Raw genomic sequence first — 19,519 nt, 5'->3', positions numbered from 1 at the left:
CATTTTGGGTCTTTCTATGGTCATTTTGGGTCTCTTTAAGGTCATTTTGGGTCTCTTTAAGGTCATTTTGGGTCTCTTTATGGTCATTTTGGGTCTCTTTAAGGTCATTTTGGGTCTCTTTAAAGTCATTTTGGGTCTCTTTAAGGTCATTTTGGGTCTCTTTGTAGTGTTTTGTGGTCATTTGGACTGCCTGGTTCGTGTCATTTTAAGGCCGATAAGTAGCATGCCCTTAAGGCCCTGTTCAGTAATCTTTCCCTGGTGTGAAGAAGCTGTGGTTCATCTCTCTTGTGAATGATGTGTTGTTAGTAGGTGAAATGTTTCAAACCCAGGAATGTGTTTCAGGCTTGTCTGAACACTCGGCGAATCCCACAATGTTGTGACGGCTTCTTATTAAAGTATTAATATTTCATGCCTGGCTTACATATCCTGGCCGTGCCAAGGCAAACTGCCTCAGTCAACACACAGCAATCAGTGTGTGTGTGTGTGTGTGTGCGCTGAGCTTTAAGGATCTGTGTTTTAACTGGCAACGTGGAGATGCAGCTTGTTGGAAAAGCATAATGGGGTTTTAGTACTTTATTTCTCTCTCTGTTCAAGTCTTGGGGGTTTATTTTGAGTTTAAGGCTCTAAAATGTGAGGATTTAATAAAACAAAGTACTATGTATGTATTGAATGGAGAGTGTGGAAAGTTGCTTATATATATTAATATATTGATTTTGACGGATAATTACATGGAAGAAAACTACAACCAAATCATGTCCATGCTGAGTCTCAGGTAAACCTCTGTGTGTGTGTGTGTGTGTGTGTGTGTGTGTGTGTGTGTGTGTTCTCACCTGTCGTCGCAGTAGGTGAACTTCATGTCCATGCTGTGTCGGCTCAGGAAGGTCTTGCTGTCCAGCGGCGTGTCGATGTTGGAGGGGTGAGCGATGGGTTCACACATCAGGACAGCACAGGTGAGCGGGGGCTCAGCGAAGCCACACAGAACACGAGGAGGAACGCTGGTGTAGATCTTCAGGTGACCCGTGCAGTGAAGCACCTGCAGAGGGGCACAGGGGGAGGTTACAGGACAGGTGAGAGACACAGGTGAGAGACACAGGTGAGAGACACAGGTGAGAGACACAGGTGAGATACACAGGTGAGAGACACAGGTGAGAGACACAGGTGAGAGACACAGGTGAGATACACAGGTGAGAGAGACAGGTGAGAGACACAGGTGAGAGACACAGGTGAGAGACACAGGTGAGAGACACAGGTGAGAGACACAGGTGAGAGACGCAGGTTGCATGTGTTCCAGATGTTGCATGTGTTCCAGGTGTTGCATGTGTTCCAGGTGTTGCATATGTTCCAGGTGTTGCATGTGTTCCAGATGTTGCATGTGTTCCAGATGTTGCATGTGTTCCAGGTGTTGCATGTGTTCCAGGTGTTGCATCGGTTGCATGTGTTGCATCGGTTGCATGTGTTCCAGATGTTGCATGTGTTCCAGATGTTGCATGTGTTCCAGATGTTGCATGTGTTGCATGTGTTCCAGATGTTGCATGTGTTGCATGTGTTCCAGATGTTGTATGTGTTGCATGTGTTCCAGATGTTGCATGTGTTGCATGTGTTCCATGTGTTGCATGTGTTGCATCGGTTGCATGTGTTCCAGGTGTTGCATGTGTTCCAGATGTTGCATGTGTTCCAGGTGTTGCATGTGTTGCATCGGTTGCATGTGTTCCAGGTGTTGCATGTGTTGCATGTGTTGCATCGGTTGCATGTGTTCCAGATGTTGCATGTGTTCCATGTGTTGCATGTGTTCCAGGTGTTGCATGTGTTGCATGTGTTGCATCGGTTGCATGTGTTCCAGATGTTGCATGTGTTCCAGGTGTTGCATGTGTTCCAGGTGTTGCATGTGTTGCATCGGTTGCATGTGTTCCAGGTGTTGCATGTGTTGCATGTGTTGCATCGGTTGCATGTGTTCCAGATGTTGCATGTGTTCCATGTGTTGCATGTGTTCCATGTGTTCCATGTGTTCCAGGTGTTGCATGTGTTGCATGTGTTGCATCGGTTGCATGTGTTCCAGGTGTTGCATGTGTTCCAGATGTTGCATGTGTTCCAGATGTTGCATGTGTTCCAGGTGTTGCATGTGTTCCAGATGTTGCATGTGTTCCAGGTGTTGCATCGGTTGCATGTGTTCCAGGTGTTGCATGTGTTCCAGATGTTGCATGTGTTCCATGTGTTGCATGTGTTCCAGGTGTTGCATGTGTTCCAGATGTTGCATGTGTTCCAGGTGTTGCATCGGTTGCATGTGTTCCAGGTGTTGCATGTGTTCCAGGTGTTGCATGTGTTCCAGATGTTGCATGTGTTCCAGGTGTTGCATCGGTTGCATGTGTTCCAGATGTTGCATGTGTTCCATGTGTTGCATCGGTTGCATGTGTTCCAGATGTTGCATGTGTTGCAGATGTTGCATGTGTTCCAGATGTTGCAGGTGTTGCATGTGTTCCAGGTGTTGCATGTGTTCCAGATGTTGCATGTGTTCCAGGTGTTGCATGTGTTCCAGATGTTGCAGGTGTTGCATGTGTTGCATGTGTTGCAGATGTTGCAGGTGTTGCATGTGTTCCAGGTGTTGCATGTGTTCCAGGTGTTGCAGGTGTTCCAGATGTTGCATGTGTTCCAGGTGTTGCATGTGTTCCAGGTGTTGCAGGTGTTGCATGGGTTGCATGTGTTGCATGTGTTCCAGGTGTTGCATGTGTTCCAGGTGTTGCAGGTGTTCCAGATGTTGCATGTGTTCCAGGTGTTGCATGTGTTCCAGGTGTTCCAGGTGTTGCATGGGTTGCATGTGTTCCATGTGTTCCATGTGTTGCATGTGTTCCAGATGTTGCATGTGTTGCATGTGTTCCAGATGTTGCATGTGTTCCAGATGTTGCATGTGTTCCAGATGTTGCATGTGTTCCAGATGTTACATGTGTTGCATGGGTTGCATGTGTTGCATGTGTTCCAGATGTTGCATGTGTTCCAGGTGTTCCATGTGTTGCATGTGTTCCAGATGTTGCATGTGTTCCATGTGTTGCATGTGTTCCAGATGTTGCATGTGTTGCATGTGTTCCAGATGTTCCATGTGTTGCATGTGTTGCATGTGTTCCAGATGTTGCATGTGTTGCATGGGTTGCATGTGTTGCATGTGTTCCAGATGTTGCATGTGTTCCAGGTGTTCCATGTGTTGCATGTGTTCCAGATGTTGCATGTGTTCCATGTGTTGCATGTGTTCCAGATGTTGCATGTGTTGCATGTGTTGCATGTGTTCCATGTGTTGCATGTGTTCCAGATGTTGCATGTGTTGCATGTGTTCCAGATGTTCCATGTGTTGCATGTGTTCCAGATGTTGCATGTGTTCCAGATGTTCCATGTGTTGCATGTGTTCCAGATGTTGCATGTGTTGCATGTGTTGCATGTGTTGCATGTGTTCCAGATGTTGCATGTGTTCCATGTGTTGCATGTGTTCCAGGTGTTGCATGTGTTCCAGATGTTGCATGTGTTCCAGATGTTGCATGTGTTCCAGATGTTGCATGTGTTGCATGTGTTCCAGATGTTGCATGTGTTCCAGATGTTGCATGTGTTGCATGTGTTGCATGTGTTGCATGGGTTGCATGTGTTCCAGATGTTGCATGTGTTCCAGATGTTGCATGTGTTGCATGTGTTCCAGATGTTGCATGTGTTGCATGGGTTGCATGTGTTCCAGATGTTGCATGTGTTCCAGGTGTTGCAGATGTTCCAGATGTTGCAGGTGTTCCAGATGTTGCATGTGTTCCAGATGTTGCATGTGTTCCAGGTGTTGCATGTGTTCCAGATGTTGCATGTGTTCCAGATGTTGCATGTGTTCCAGATGTTGCATGTGTTCCAGATGTTGCATGTGTTGCATGTGTTGCATGTGTTGCATGTGTTCCAGATGTTGCATGTGTTCCATGTGTTGCATGTGTTCCAGGTGTTGCATGTGTTCCAGATGTTGCATGTGTTCCAGATGTTGCATGTGTTCCAGATGTTGCATGTGTTGCATGTGTTCCAGATGTTGCATGTGTTGCATGTGTTGCATGTGTTGCATGTGTTGCATGTGTTGCATGGGTTGCATGTGTTCCAGATGTTGCATGTGTTCCAGATGTTGCATGTGTTGCATGTGTTGCATGTGTTCCAGATGTTGCATGTGTTGCATGGGTTGCATGTGTTCCAGATGTTGCATGTGTTCCAGGTGTTGCAGATGTTCCAGATGTTGCAGGTGTTCCAGATGTTGCATGTGTTCCAGATGTTGCATGTGTTCCAGGTGTTGCATGTGTTCCAGGTGTTGCATGGGTCGCATGTGTTGCATGTGTTGCATGTGTTCCAGATGTTGCATGTGTTCCATGTGTTGCATGTGTTCCAGGTGTTGCATGTGTTCCAGATGTTGCATGTGTTCCAGGTGTTGCATCGGTTGCATGTGTTCCAGGTGTTGCATGTGTTCCAGGTGTTGCATGTGTTCCAGATGTTGCATGTGTTCCAGGTGTTGCATCGGTTGCATGTGTTCCAGATGTTGCATGTGTTCCATGTGTTGCATCGGTTGCATGTGTTCCAGATGTTGCATGTGTTGCAGATGTTGCATGTGTTCCAGATGTTGCAGGTGTTGCATGTGTTCCAGGTGTTGCATGTGTTCCAGATGTTGCATGTGTTCCAGGTGTTGCATGTGTTCCAGATGTTGCAGGTGTTGCATGTGTTGCATGTGTTGCAGATGTTGCAGGTGTTGCATGTGTTCCAGGTGTTGCATGTGTTCCAGGTGTTGCAGGTGTTCCAGATGTTGCATGTGTTCCAGGTGTTGCATGTGTTCCAGGTGTTGCAGGTGTTGCATGGGTTGCATGTGTTGCATGTGTTCCAGGTGTTGCATGTGTTCCAGGTGTTGCAGGTGTTCCAGATGTTGCATGTGTTCCAGGTGTTGCATGTGTTCCAGGTGTTCCAGGTGTTGCATGGGTTGCATGTGTTCCATGTGTTCCATGTGTTGCATGTGTTCCAGATGTTGCATGTGTTGCATGTGTTCCAGATGTTGCATGTGTTCCAGATGTTGCATGTGTTCCAGATGTTGCATGTGTTCCAGATGTTACATGTGTTGCATGGGTTGCATGTGTTGCATGTGTTCCAGATGTTGCATGTGTTCCAGGTGTTCCATGTGTTGCATGTGTTCCAGATGTTGCATGTGTTCCATGTGTTGCATGTGTTCCAGATGTTGCATGTGTTGCATGTGTTCCAGATGTTCCATGTGTTGCATGTGTTGCATGTGTTCCAGATGTTGCATGTGTTGCATGGGTTGCATGTGTTGCATGTGTTCCAGATGTTGCATGTGTTCCAGGTGTTCCATGTGTTGCATGTGTTCCAGATGTTGCATGTGTTCCATGTGTTGCATGTGTTCCAGATGTTGCATGTGTTGCATGTGTTGCATGTGTTCCATGTGTTGCATGTGTTCCAGATGTTGCATGTGTTGCATGTGTTCCAGATGTTCCATGTGTTGCATGTGTTCCAGATGTTGCATGTGTTCCAGATGTTCCATGTGTTGCATGTGTTCCAGATGTTGCATGTGTTGCATGTGTTGCATGTGTTGCATGTGTTCCAGATGTTGCATGTGTTCCATGTGTTGCATGTGTTCCAGGTGTTGCATGTGTTCCAGATGTTGCATGTGTTCCAGATGTTGCATGTGTTCCAGATGTTGCATGTGTTGCATGTGTTCCAGATGTTGCATGTGTTCCAGATGTTGCATGTGTTGCATGTGTTGCATGTGTTGCATGGGTTGCATGTGTTCCAGATGTTGCATGTGTTCCAGATGTTGCATGTGTTGCATGTGTTGCATGTGTTCCAGATGTTGCATGTGTTGCATGGGTTGCATGTGTTCCAGATGTTGCATGTGTTCCAGGTGTTGCAGATGTTCCAGATGTTGCAGGTGTTCCAGATGTTGCATGTGTTCCAGATGTTGCATGTGTTCCAGGTGTTGCATGTGTTCCAGATGTTGCATGTGTTCCAGATGTTGCATGTGTTCCAGATGTTGCATGTGTTCCAGATGTTGCATGTGTTGCATGTGTTGCATGTGTTCCAGATGTTGCATGTGTTCCATGTGTTGCATGTGTTCCAGGTGTTGCATGTGTTCCAGATGTTGCATGTGTTCCAGATGTTGCATGTGTTCCAGATGTTGCATGTGTTGCATGTGTTCCAGATGTTGCATGTGTTGCATGTGTTGCATGTGTTGCATGTGTTGCATGTGTTGCATGGGTTGCATGTGTTCCAGATGTTGCATGTGTTCCAGATGTTGCATGTGTTGCATGTGTTGCATGTGTTCCAGATGTTGCATGTGTTGCATGGGTTGCATGTGTTCCAGATGTTGCATGTGTTCCAGGTGTTGCAGATGTTCCAGATGTTGCAGGTGTTCCAGATGTTGCATGTGTTCCAGATGTTGCATGTGTTCCAGGTGTTGCATGTGTTCCAGGTGTTGCATGGGTCGCATGTGTTGCATGTGTTGCAGATGTTCCAGATGTTGCATGTGTTGCATATGTTGCATGTGTTGCATGGGTTGCATGTGTTCCAGATGTTGCAGGTGTTGCATGTGTTCCAGATGTTGCATGGGTTGCATGTGTTGCAGCTGCCTCCCTCTCTCACCTTCCAGCTGGCTGACTTGAGGTTGACGGTTCGTCCTCTGTTGGTCACGGTGCATTTCATCCTCATGAAGAAGTCTCTCTCCGTGTTCAGATCTTTGCCTTTCTTACGGAAACCACTTCCTGAAACACAAACAGGGAGAAGGAGATAAATAACAACCCTTTCCACGAGAGGTCATCATAACGTCTGGGGAGAAGCATTAGGAATATTACATGTCTGTTGAACTATAAATGGTGATAAGCCTCTTCGCTTATCAATGTTGCCCTTCATGTGACTGGACACGATCGATCGATCGAACACACACACACACACACACACACACACACACACACACACACACACACACACACACACACACACACACACACACACACACACACACACACACACACACACACACACACACACACACACACACACACACACACACACACACACACACACACACACACACACACACACACACACACACACACACACACACACACACACACACACACACACACACACACACACACACACACACACACACACACACACACACACACACACACACACACACACACACACACACACACACACACACACACACACACACACACACACACACACACACACACACACACACACACACACACACACACACACACACACACACACACACAGTCTTTAGACTCCCCTCTATACGGTCTCTGACCCTCTGTTCCCGTGTTTGTTCTGGACACTTGTTCACGAGACAGATTGTAACACCAGACATGCATGTTTTATTTTCCTTGGGTTCATTTCTTTCCACAAACACAAGAAAGGGTGCTGATTGCTGGTGGTGGGGGGGGGGGGGGGGGGGGTCTCTGAAAGATAATATAGGGGCCCTTACGCTGTACATGAGTGCTGGAATATGCCAGACATTATAGATATTTACTATCCAAAGATTACATGCAACTCCCTGGAGGCTCTGCGGACATCACGGGGTCCATCGAATACTTGGATAAGTCAATAATAAGATGAGACAAGTGCGGACAGGGTTTTTCTACAGCTTTCTGTGGATATGCATGGTCCCCAGAGGAGGTATCCTGAAGAGCCACCAACAGGTCAACACTGTTAGGAGGTATCCTGAAGAGCCACCAACAGGTCAACACTGTTAGGAGGTATCCTGAAGAGCCACCAACAGGTCAACACTGTTAGGAGGTATCCTGAAGAGCCACCAACAGGTCAACACTGTTTAGGAGGTATCCTGAAGAGCCACCAACAGGTCAACACTGTTAGGAGGTATCCTGAAGAGCCACCAACAGGTCAACACTGTTAGGAGGTATCCTGAAGAGCCACCAACCAGGTCAACACTGTTAGGAGGTATCCTGAAGAGCCACCAACAGGTCAACACTGTTAGGAGGTATCCTGAAGAGCCACCAACAGGTCAACACTGTTAGGAGGTATCCTGAAGAGCCACCAACAGGTCAACACTGTTAGGAGGTATCCTGAAGAGCCACCAACAGGTCAACACTGTTAGGAGGTATCCTGAAGAGCCACCAACAGGTCAACACTGTTAGTAGGTATCCTGAAGAGCACCAACAGGTCAACACTGTTAGGAGGTATCCTGAAGAGCACCAACAGGTCAACACTGTTAGGAGGTATCCTGAAGAGCCACCAACAGGTCAACACTGTTGGGAGGTATCCTGAAGAGCCACCAACAGGTCCTGAAGAGCCACCAACAGGTCAACACTGTTAGTAGGTATCCTGAAGAGCCACCAACAGGTCAACACTGTTAGGAGGTATCCTGAAGAGCCACCAAACAGGTCAACACTGTTAGGAGGTATCCTGAAGAGCCACCAACAGGTCAACACTGTTAGTAGGTATCCTGAAGAGCCACCCAACAGGTCAACACTGTTAGGAGGTATCCTGAAGAGCCACCAACAGGTCAACACTGTTAGGAGGTATCCTGAAGAGCCACCAACAGGTCAACACTGTTAGGGAGGTATCCTGAAGAGCCACCAACAGGTCAACACTGTTAGGAGGTATCCTGAAGAGCCACCAACAGGTCAACACTGTTAGGAGGTATCCTGAAGAGCACCAACAGGTCAACACTGTTAGGAGGTATCCTGAAGAGCCACCAACAGGTCAACACTGTTAGGAGGTATCCTGAAGAGCCACCAACAGGTCAACACTGTTAGGAGGTATCCTGAAGAGCCACCAACAGGTCAACACTGTTAGTAGGTATCCTGAAGAGCCACCAACAGGTCAACACTGTTAGTAGGTATCCTGAAGAGCCACCAACAGGTCAACACTGTTAGTAGGTATCGTGAAGAGCCACCAACAGGTCAACACTGTTGGGAGGTATCCTGAAGAGCCACCAACAGGTCAGCACTGTTAGGAGGTATCCTGAAGAGCCACCAGCAGGTCAACACTGTTAGGAGGTATCCTGAAGAGCCACCAACAGGTCAACACTGTTAGGAGGTATCCTGAAGAGCCACCAACAGGTCAACACTGTTAGGAGGTATCCTGAAGAGCCACCAACAGGTCAACACTGTTAGGAGGTATCCTGAAGAGCCACCAACAGGTCAACACTGTTAGGAGGTATCCTGAAGAGCCACCAACAGGTCAACACTGTTAGGAGGTATCCTGAAGAGCCACCAACAGGTCAACACTGTTAGGAGGTATCCTGAAGAGCCACCAACAGGTCAACACTGTTAGTAGGTATCCTGAAGAGCCACCAACAGGTCAACACTGTTAGGAGGTATCCTGAAGAGCCACCAACAGGTCAACACTGTTAGGAGGTATCCTGAAGAGCCACCAACAGGTCAACACTGTTAGGAGGTATCCTGAAGAGCCACCAACAGGTCAACACTGTTAGGAGAGTTAAAGGGAAACTTCCAGCACAAAATGACCGTTTAAATACCATGTAGTGTCTTTAAATGCTCTATGAAATCTGTTTCTGCCTCACTGAAGAAAGAAAACTGGGAACGGTCTTGATGGATTAGAGTAAATGGCCGGGAAACTAAATTAAAACATCCATTTTCAAATGTGAGTGTATAGAAGAATATGCATGGTCCCAGAGGAAGTATCCTGAAGAGCCACCAACAGGTAACACTAACCTGTTAAGCCCCGGGCCTGTTTTTCAGGCCTCAGGCTCGAAAATGACATTCCCAGAACAAATGACCATATCTTCTAAAAGGGGAAAATGAATCATCTTTTTTCTCAAAGCAATGATAAACCTGTGAGTTGGATGTAGAATAGTCAGAATCAATATAGATGTTTTTATTTTAAAGTAAATTCAGATTGAACATGGTAAAACAATTTAAAATAGTGTCCGTCCAAAAAAAAACACATTACTTATAGTGGAAACCACCCTTGGATGATGGGTTAGTAGACTAAATACTTTAGGAATCCACACTATAACATATAATAAGTACCCTGTTTCAAGATTGATGCAAAACAAGTGAAATTTGACCTTTTTAGAGAGGTTTAGCAAAAGAACCCACTTCTGGGGTCATTTGGGTGGATTTTCCATGTCTCTGGAACCCATCGGTCGATCTTGATGATTGACACCTCTTTTTAACCGTTAGAGCCAATAGAATCGAGGGGACGTTCCTAAATCCACCTACACGTTACCATTGAGGAGTGGGGCTATGGGGCTTAACAGGTTAAAGGGAAACTTCCTGCACAAAATGACCGTTTAAATACCATTTAGTTTCTTTAAATGCTCTATGGAATCTGTTTCTGACTAACTGAAGAAAGAAGACTGGACAGGGTACTTATGTAGGTCTTAAAGTAAAGGGCAGGAAAACATCAATTTTCAAACTTGAGCGTATAGAAGAATATATAGAGTGCTGACCGGACGTCTTCAGGTTGAGATTCTCTCTGATCTCCTCGTGGTCACATGGGTGGGTGAAGTCAAAGATGCTCTGACCAGTGATGTCCACCTGAAAAGAAATTGAGAAATATGAAAAAATAAGACAAAGTATGACTTTTTTTTCTCTCACAATTCCAACTTTTTAATGACTTTTTTCATAACTCTAATGTTCTGACTTTTTGACCTGTTTCTGCTGTTTCAGTGAGGTCCACCTGACGAATCAAAACTATATATTTGTGAAATAAGAAAATGTAAGAATATTTTTTTTCTCAGAATCTGGACTTTTTTTCTGAATTTAGATTTATTTTTTCAATATTCTAACTTTTATGACTTCTTGGAATTCTGACTTTTTTCATAATTCTGACTTTTTTGCCATATTTGAACTTTTCTGACTTTTTTTCAGATTTGATTGAGTTTTTCTGAATTCTGACCTTTAAGACGTTTCTAGGAATTTCAGATTTTTTTCTCAAAATTCCAACTTTTTTCTCAGAATCCTGACTTTTTCTTTAATATTTCTGACTTTCTTTCTGACTTTTTCCGGAATTCTGATTTTTTTTCTCGTATTTCTGAAAAAAGTGAAACTTATTCATCATATTTCAGATTTGTATGATTTGTAAGACTTTTCTACGAATTTCAGAATTTCTTAATTTTTCTAACTTTCTTTACTTTTTCATAATTTCTAAATTTCAGACTTTTTTCAGAGTTTTGACTTTTGTCCTTATTTCTGAAAAAAGAAATATCTTTAATATTTCTGACTTTTATCAGAATTTCGGATTTTTTTAAGAATAATTTGTTCTTCTTTCCTGCCTCACTGGTAAAGGAAGAAAACATAAGGTCTTGATGAATTCGATTAAACGGCTGGAAAACTATATAAAAAAACATCCATTTGCAAACTCAAATATATTGAAACATATGTTTAATTTAATGACATGCTAAAAAACAAACCCCACAGACTGTCAGACGTTTAAAGTGAACTGACTCAAGTTGATTGGAAAGTCTCCTCTCATCCCGCTGTAATTTAATATTTGTACCTGCGTGAGCCCCATGAACTTGTTGATGTTCTCCGACAGGAATATCATGTCCCCGTCGGACGTTACCACGGTGATGAAGCCCTCCAGAGACTTCAGGTACAAACTGTCCATCTGTCCGTCCTCCTCGCTGTCTCTAACGCTGCTGCAGCCTGCACACACACAACAAGGCGGATTATAGATGTGTGTGTGTGTGTGTGTGTTTCAGAGGTGGGAAGTATTGGAGTACAAATACTTTGTTACTGTACTGTACATGATTCTGGTATCAGTACTTTACTCCACTACTTTTTACTTTCTACTTCTCACATGTTAAACACAAATACCTGTACTTTCTACTTCTTACATGTTGAACACAAATACCTGTACTTTCTACTTCTTACATGTTGAACTCAAATACCTGTACTTTCTACTTCTTACATGTTGAACCCAAATACCTGTACTTTCTACTTCTTACATGTTGAACCAAAATACCTGTACTTTCTACTTCTCACATGTTGAACCCAAATACCTGTACTTTCTACTTCTTACATGTTGAACCCAAATACCTGTACTTTCTACTTCTTACATGTTGAACTCAAATACCTGTACTTTCTACTTCTTACATGTTGAACTCAAATACCTGTACTTTCTACTTCTCACATGTTGAACTCAAATACCTGTACTTTCTACTTCTTACATGTTGAACTCAAATACCTGTACTTTCTACTTCTCACATGTTGAACTCAAATACCTGTACTTTCTACTTCTTACATGTTGAACTCAAATACCTGTACTTTCTACTTCTTACATGTTGAACTCAAATACCTGTACTTTCTACTTCTTACATGTTGAACACAAATACCTGTACTTTCTACTTCTTACATGTTGAACTCAAATACCTGTACTTTCTACTTCTCACATGTTGAACTCAAATACCTGTACTTTCTACTTCTCACATGTTGAACTCAAATACCTGTACTTTCTACTTCTCACATGTTGAACACAAATACCTGTACTTTCTACTTCTTACATGTTGAACTCAAATACCTGTACTTTCTACTTCTTACATGTTGAACACAAATACCTGTACTTTCTACTTCTTACATGTTGAACTCAAATACCTGTACTTTCTACTTCTTACATGTTGAACTCAAATACCTGTACTTTCTACTTCTTACATGTTGAACTCAAATACCTGTACTTTCTACTTCTTACATGTTGAACACAAATACCAGTACTTTCTACTTCTCACATGTTGAACTCAAATACCTGTACTTTCTACTTCTTACATGTTGAACTCAAATACCTGTACTTTCTACTTCTTACATGTTGAACTCAAATACCTGTACTTTCTACTTCTTACATGTTAAACTCAAATACCTGTACTTTCTACTTCTTACATGTTGAACTCAAATACCTGTACTTTCTACTTCTTACATGTTGAACCCAAATACCTGTACTTTCTACTTCTTACATGTTGAACTCAAATACCTGTACTTTCTACTTCTCACATGTTGAACTCAAATACCTGTACTTTCTACTTCTCACATGTTAAACTCAAATACCTGTACTTTCTACTTCTTACATGTTGAACACAAATACCTGTACTTTCTACTTCTCACATGTTGAACACAAATACCTGTACTTTCTACTTCTTACATGTTGAACACAAATACCTGTACTTTCTACTTCTTACATGTTGAACACAAATACCTGTACTTTCTACTTCTTACATGTTGAACACAAATACCTGTACTTTCTACTTCTTACATGTTGAACTCAAATACCTGTACTTTCTACTTCTCACATGTTAACTCAAATACCTGTACTTTCTACTTCTCACATGTTAACTCAAATACCTGTACTTTCTACTTCTCACATGTTGAACACAAATACCTGTACTTTCTACTTCTTACATGTTGAACTCAAATACCTATACTTTCTACTTCTTACATGTTGAACCCAAATACCTGTACTTTCTACTTCTCACATGTTGAACTCAAATACCTGTACTTTCTACTTCTCACATGTTGAACCCAAATACCTGTACTTTCTACTTCTTACATGTTGAACTCAAATACCTGTACTTTCTACTTCTCACATGTTGAACTCAAATACCTGTACTTTCTACTTCTTACATGTTGAACCCAAATACTTGTACTTTCTACTTCTTACATGTTGAACTCAAATACCTGTACTTTCTACTTCTTACATGTTGAACTCAAATACCTGTACTTTCTACTTCTTACATGTTGAACTCAAATACCTGTACTTTCTACTTCTTACATGTTGAACTCAAATACCTGTACTTTCTACTTCTTACATGTTGAACCCAAATACCTGTACTTTCTACTTCTTACATGTTGAACACAAATACCTGTACTTTCTACTTCTCACATGTTGAACTCAAATACCTGTACTTTCTACTTCTTACATGTTGAACTCAAATACCTGTACTTTCTACTTCTTACATGTTGAACTCAAATACCTGTACTTTCTACTTCTCACATGTTGAACACAAATACCTGTACTTTCTACTTCTTACATGTTGAACTCAAATACCTGTACTTTCTACTTCTCACATGTTGAACTCAAATACCTGTACTTTCTACTTCTTACATGTTGAACTCAAATACCTGTACTTTCTACTTCTCACATGTTGAACTCAAATACCTGTACTTTCTACTTCTTACATGTGAACCCAAATACCTGTACTTTCTACTTCTTACATGTTGAACTCAAATACCTGTACTTTCTACTTCTTACATATTGAACACAAATACCTGTACTTTCTACTTTTCACATGTTGAACTCAAATACCTGTACTTTCTACTTCTTACATGTTGAACCCAAATACCTGTACTTTCTATTTCTTACATGTTGAACTCAAATACCTGTACTTTCTACTTCTTACATGTTGAACTCAAATACCTGTACTTTCTACTTCTTACATGTTGAACCCAAATACCTGTACTTTCTACTTCTTACATGTTGAACTCAAATACCTGTACTTTCTACTTCTTACATGTTGAACTCAAATACCTGTACTTTCTACTTCTTACATGTTGAACCCAAATACCTGTACTTTCTACTTCTTACATGTTGAACCCAAATACCTGTACTTTCTACTTCTTACATGTTGAACTCAAATACCTGTACTTTCTACTTCTTACATGTTGAACTCAAATACCTGTACTTTCTACTTCTTACATGTTGAACCCAAATACCTGTACTTTCTACTTCTTACATGTTGAACTCAAATACCTGTACTTTCTACTTCTTACATGTTAACCCAAATACCTGTACTTTCTACTTCTTACATGTTGAACTCAAATACCTGTACTTTCTACTTCTTACATGTTGAACTCAAATACCTGTACTTTCTACTTCTTACATGTTGAACCCAAATACCTGTACTTTCTACTTCTTACATGTTGAACTCAAATACCTGTACTTTCTACTTCTTACATGTTGAACACAAATACCTGTACTTTCTACTTTTCACATGTTGAACTCAAATACCTGTACTTTCTACTTCTCACATGTTGAACTCAAATACCTGTACTCTCTACTTCTTACATGTTGAACTCAAATACCTGTACTTTCTACTTCTCACATGTTGAACTCAAATACCTGTACTCTCTACTTCTTACATGTTGAACTCAAATACCTGTACTTTCTACTTCTCACATGTTGAACTCAAATACCTGTACTCTCTACTTCTCACATGTTGAACACAAATACCTGTACTTTCTACTTCTTACATGTTGAACTCAAATACCTGTACTTTCTACTTCTCACATGTTGAACTCAAATACCTGTACTTTCTACTTCTTACATGTTGAACTCAAATACCTGTACTTTCTACTTCTTACATGTTGAACTCAAATACCTGTACTTTCTACTTCTCTCATGTTGAACCCAAATACCTGTACTTTCTACTTCTCACATGTTGAACTCAAATACCTGTACTTTCTACTTCTCACATGTTGAACTCAAATACCTGTACTTTCTACTTCTTACATGTTGAACTCAAATACCTGTACTTTCTACTTCTCACATGTTGAACTCAAATACCTGTACTTTCTACTTCTTACATGTTGAACCCAAATACCTGTACTTTCTACTTCTCTCATTTTCCAAACAGCTGGTTCCTTAGTCTGAATGTGTGTTTGATGCGTGATCATTATTCTTTAGAGTCATTGCGTGCCTATTGATTTGAACACGATCCGTGTATCCATCATTTCCTGGTCTTCTCTAAAGAAGAGGGACCAATGGAAACGTTGTCATGTTGCCGTTGTTCAGCATGGAAACATTCATTAGCTAACAATGACATTATTGTTCTATTAATATAAAGGGAGGTCAGGTACTCTTTAAAACAGCTGCTAGTTATGGGTACTTTTTACTGAAGTACATTTCAAAGCCTCTTTACTTTGACTTGAGTAAAGAAGTTTAGTCAGTACTTCTACTTTTACCAGAGTATTTTTAAACGAGTATCTGTACTTCTACTTGAGTAAAGGATGTGTGGACGTTTGTCTTCTCTGGTGTGTGTGTGTGTGTGTGTGTGTGTGTGTGTGTGTGTAGAGTGTGTGTGTGTTTGTACAGTGTGTGTGTTTGTACAGTGTGTGTGTGTGTGTGTGTGTTTGTACAGTGTGTGTGTGTGTGTGTGTGTGTGTGTGTGTACAGTGTGTGTGTGTTTGTACAGTGTGTGTGTGTGTGTGTGTGTTTTGTACAGTGTGTGTGTGTGTGTGTGTGTGTGTGTGTGTGTGTGTGTTTGTACAGTGTGTGTGTGCACAAATTAAGCTTGTTTTCCTTCTTGAAGCTTTGGCTCGGGGCCAAAACAAACCAGAGCTTCTTCCTGCGTCTCAGGCCGCTCCTGATCCCCGACCCCGACAAATTACAGCGTGAACAACACTCATAATGGCTTCCCGCGCTTAACACACACACACACACACACACACACACACACACACACACACACACACACACACACACACACACACACACACACACACACACACACACACACACACACACACACACACACACACACACACACACACACACACACACACACACACACACACACACACACACACACACACACACACACACACACACACACACACACACACACACACACACACACACACACACAGAAATGATGCTTAAATATGATGAATCTTGTAGATTAGCCATCAGGAAAATGGTTGGAAGAATGATGCGTAAGTTTAAATGGAAAACTGTGTGTGTGTGTGTGTGTGTGTGTGTGAGTGTGTGTGTGTGTGTGTGGCACCACTGCAGCAGGGTGTTATGGCTGCAGGGGGAAGCCAGCATCAACCCGGAGCCATCAGAACGGCCCGATAACATATATCTGCCGCTGCATCTCCGCCCCGTGAATTCTGACTATTTTATTTCATATTTCTGACTTTTTCAGAATTATGACCTTAAAGCCTTTTCTCTTCACTCACCCACTGCCTTCCTTCCCTCATCTCCTTAAACCCTCCTCCCTATGCACTCCTTCTCTCCTCTTCCTCTCTAAGATCTCTGGTTTATGTTGATCCCTTATTTTAAAGAGACCTATTTTGTATCTATTTTTATGAAAGAATAACATATACATTAAATGTGTAGGCGATTACACTTCTTACTTTAAAGAGTCCTCCTTCCCCTTCCTCCCTCTTCTTCCTCACACTTAATGTGTTGTGGGGATGTGACTTTTGTGAAGCTGTGATAAAACGCCGTGTGATTGGCTGATTAAAATGAGGGGATAAATAAAGTGTCTTCATCGTGTGAAGAGATGGACACTGAAACATTTCCAGGAATTAAAAAAGCTCTATTTGAAAATCACCCAAATTATAAAAACAGTTCAGAGAGGGGTCTCCGTGTTCTTATAAATCCACTTCCTCATGTCTCTTCTACATCAACATGTGTCCCCTCTTCTTCATGTCTCTTCTACATCAACATGTGTCCCCTCTTCTTCATGTCTCTTCTACATCAACATGTGTCCCCTCTTCTTCATGTCTCTTCTACATCAACATGTGTCCCCTGTTCTTCATGTCTCTTCTACATCAACATGTGTCCCCTCTTCTTCATGTCTCTTCTACATCAACATGTGTCCCCTCTTCTTCATGTCTCTTCTACATCAACATGTGTCCCCTGTTCTTCATGTCTCTTCTTCATCAACATGTGTCCCCTCTTCTTCATGTCTCTTCTACATCAACATGTGTCCCCTCTTCTTCATTTCTCTTCTACATCAACATGTGTCCCCTCTTCTTCATGTCTCTTCTACATCAACATGTGTCCCCTCTTCTTCATGTCTCTTCTACATCAACATGTGTCCCCTCTTCTTCATGTCTCTTCTACATCAACATGTGTCCCCCTCTTCTTCATGTCTCTTCTACATCAACATGTGTCCCCTCTTCTTCATGTCTCTTCTACATCAACATGTGTCCCCTCTTCTTCATTGTCTCTTCTACATCAACATGTGTCCCCTCTTCTTCATGTCTCTTCTACATCAACATGTGTCCCCTCTTCTTCATGTCTCTTCTACATCAACATGTGTCCCCTCTCTCATTCTCTTCTACATCAACATGTGTCTCCTCTGTGGAAAGAGACTCTGAAAGTTTCAGGAACAAAGATTCTCTCTCTTTTTGATCCATTTCTATAAAAACCTGTCTGAAAATGAGCTGATCAGATTTTGGCCACTTTATGATGTCATAACGATGTTTTGTCTTGTGTAACCATTAGCCAATCAGCAACCAAGGTAACCCCCCCCCACACACACACACACCTTATCACCTGAATCTCCTCTAGAGCACCATTGAGTTCTTTGTAACCAAATCTCTCTCAGAGGGGCGTGGGGAGGGGCTCCTTGTTTTCATCTAAAGTAACACACAGAGAATCAGCACTTTGGAAACAGGGCTGAAACAGAGGGGATTATGGGTAATGCTGCAATGATCTGTTTGGTGTTTCAGCCAATCAGAGACAGGCTCTGGATATATCTGAGAGCTGTGATATATTGATGACAAACTGTATAATAGGGACCTTTAAGACTTTTATCAAAATACTTTTGTTTTAATTCAAATGTAACTTTTATGATAAGACATATGTAGAGTTCAGATGAATGTACACGTTCGAAACTTTTATTTAAACCCCAAAAGTTCCCTGAGGCCAAATAAAGTGACGGAGGAGTTATTTGCACAACAAGATAAGTGAACATAGAGTAGTTTCTTGGTTGGAGCTGTGCATATTTAAATATATACACTTTCTAGATTTCTATTTCTTTTCTTCACACGTGGTATTTCTACGAGACTATTTTGAGAGTTAAACTTAGGGATTTTAGCCTTTGCAGACCATTTACATGCACTAAAACCTATAGAACAGGAGAGGGACAACATTACACTTTTGAACTGAAAACCTGTCGGAGCTTAACGTATTAAAATATGCTAAATAAAGAAATAGTCATTTGTTTTTATGATTTATGGGCAAACAAAAGAAATAGGAAGTGGCGGTCGCCGTTGTTTCGGGAAGTTTTGTTTTGTGCATCACTGCTTCCCCAGACAAACAATGAGCAGCAGTTTATTAGAAGATAATAATCAGAGACTAAAGCAAGTGGGCGAATGAAAGTCCGTCAAAAAGCAGACGGATGTGACTTGATTTTGACCCATGGGGACATTTAATGATGTTAGAAACAATCAGGTCTTTTTCTGACGTCGCTGACGTTGGTTGATTGAGTCTTTCTCTGATCTCATTTGGAGACGGCGGAGGAATTTCAGAACAATAGGTCTGCCTCTCCGTCGAGCTTCCTGTGTTTCTGAATTTAAACGAGACGAGAGGACGGAGGACAAGTGAGGAGAAAAGACCCCGACAAATAGTTTCCCCTTTTACTGGAACATTAGTCACACACACACACACACACACACAAACACACACACCACACAAGTACACACACAACACACAAACACACACACACACTACACACTCACACACACACACATCACACACCACACACACACAGACACACACACATCACACA

The 19,519-nt window shown here is 42.1% G+C and overlaps 1 protein-coding gene across 2 annotated transcripts in view; it reads right to left on the bottom strand.

Annotated features, from left to right (window-relative positions):
* The window catches only part of epas1b (endothelial PAS domain protein 1b), a 79,749-nt gene that overhangs the window by 32,185 nt on the left and 28,045 nt on the right, over positions 1–19,519 (bottom strand). For both annotated transcript variants that reach the window (XM_034208806.1, XM_034208807.1), the window contains exons 3-6: positions 11,509–11,657; positions 10,460–10,547; positions 6,637–6,755; positions 831–1,033 (exon numbers count right to left, since the gene is read on the bottom strand). In XM_034208806.1, coding sequence (XP_034064697.1) covers positions 831–1,033; positions 6,637–6,755; positions 10,460–10,547; positions 11,509–11,657 — 559 coding nt within the window. The remainder of the gene's footprint in view (positions 1–830; positions 1,034–6,636; positions 6,756–10,459; positions 10,548–11,508; positions 11,658–19,519) is intronic.

The sequence above is a fragment of the Gymnodraco acuticeps genome, unplaced genomic scaffold (assembly GCF_902827175.1).
Source record: "Gymnodraco acuticeps unplaced genomic scaffold, fGymAcu1.1, whole genome shotgun sequence".
Taxonomy (NCBI): domain Eukaryota; kingdom Metazoa; phylum Chordata; class Actinopteri; order Perciformes; family Bathydraconidae; genus Gymnodraco; species Gymnodraco acuticeps.
The sequence above is the reverse complement of the archived record's forward strand: the minus strand, read 5'-3'. Positions and strand labels throughout refer to the sequence as shown.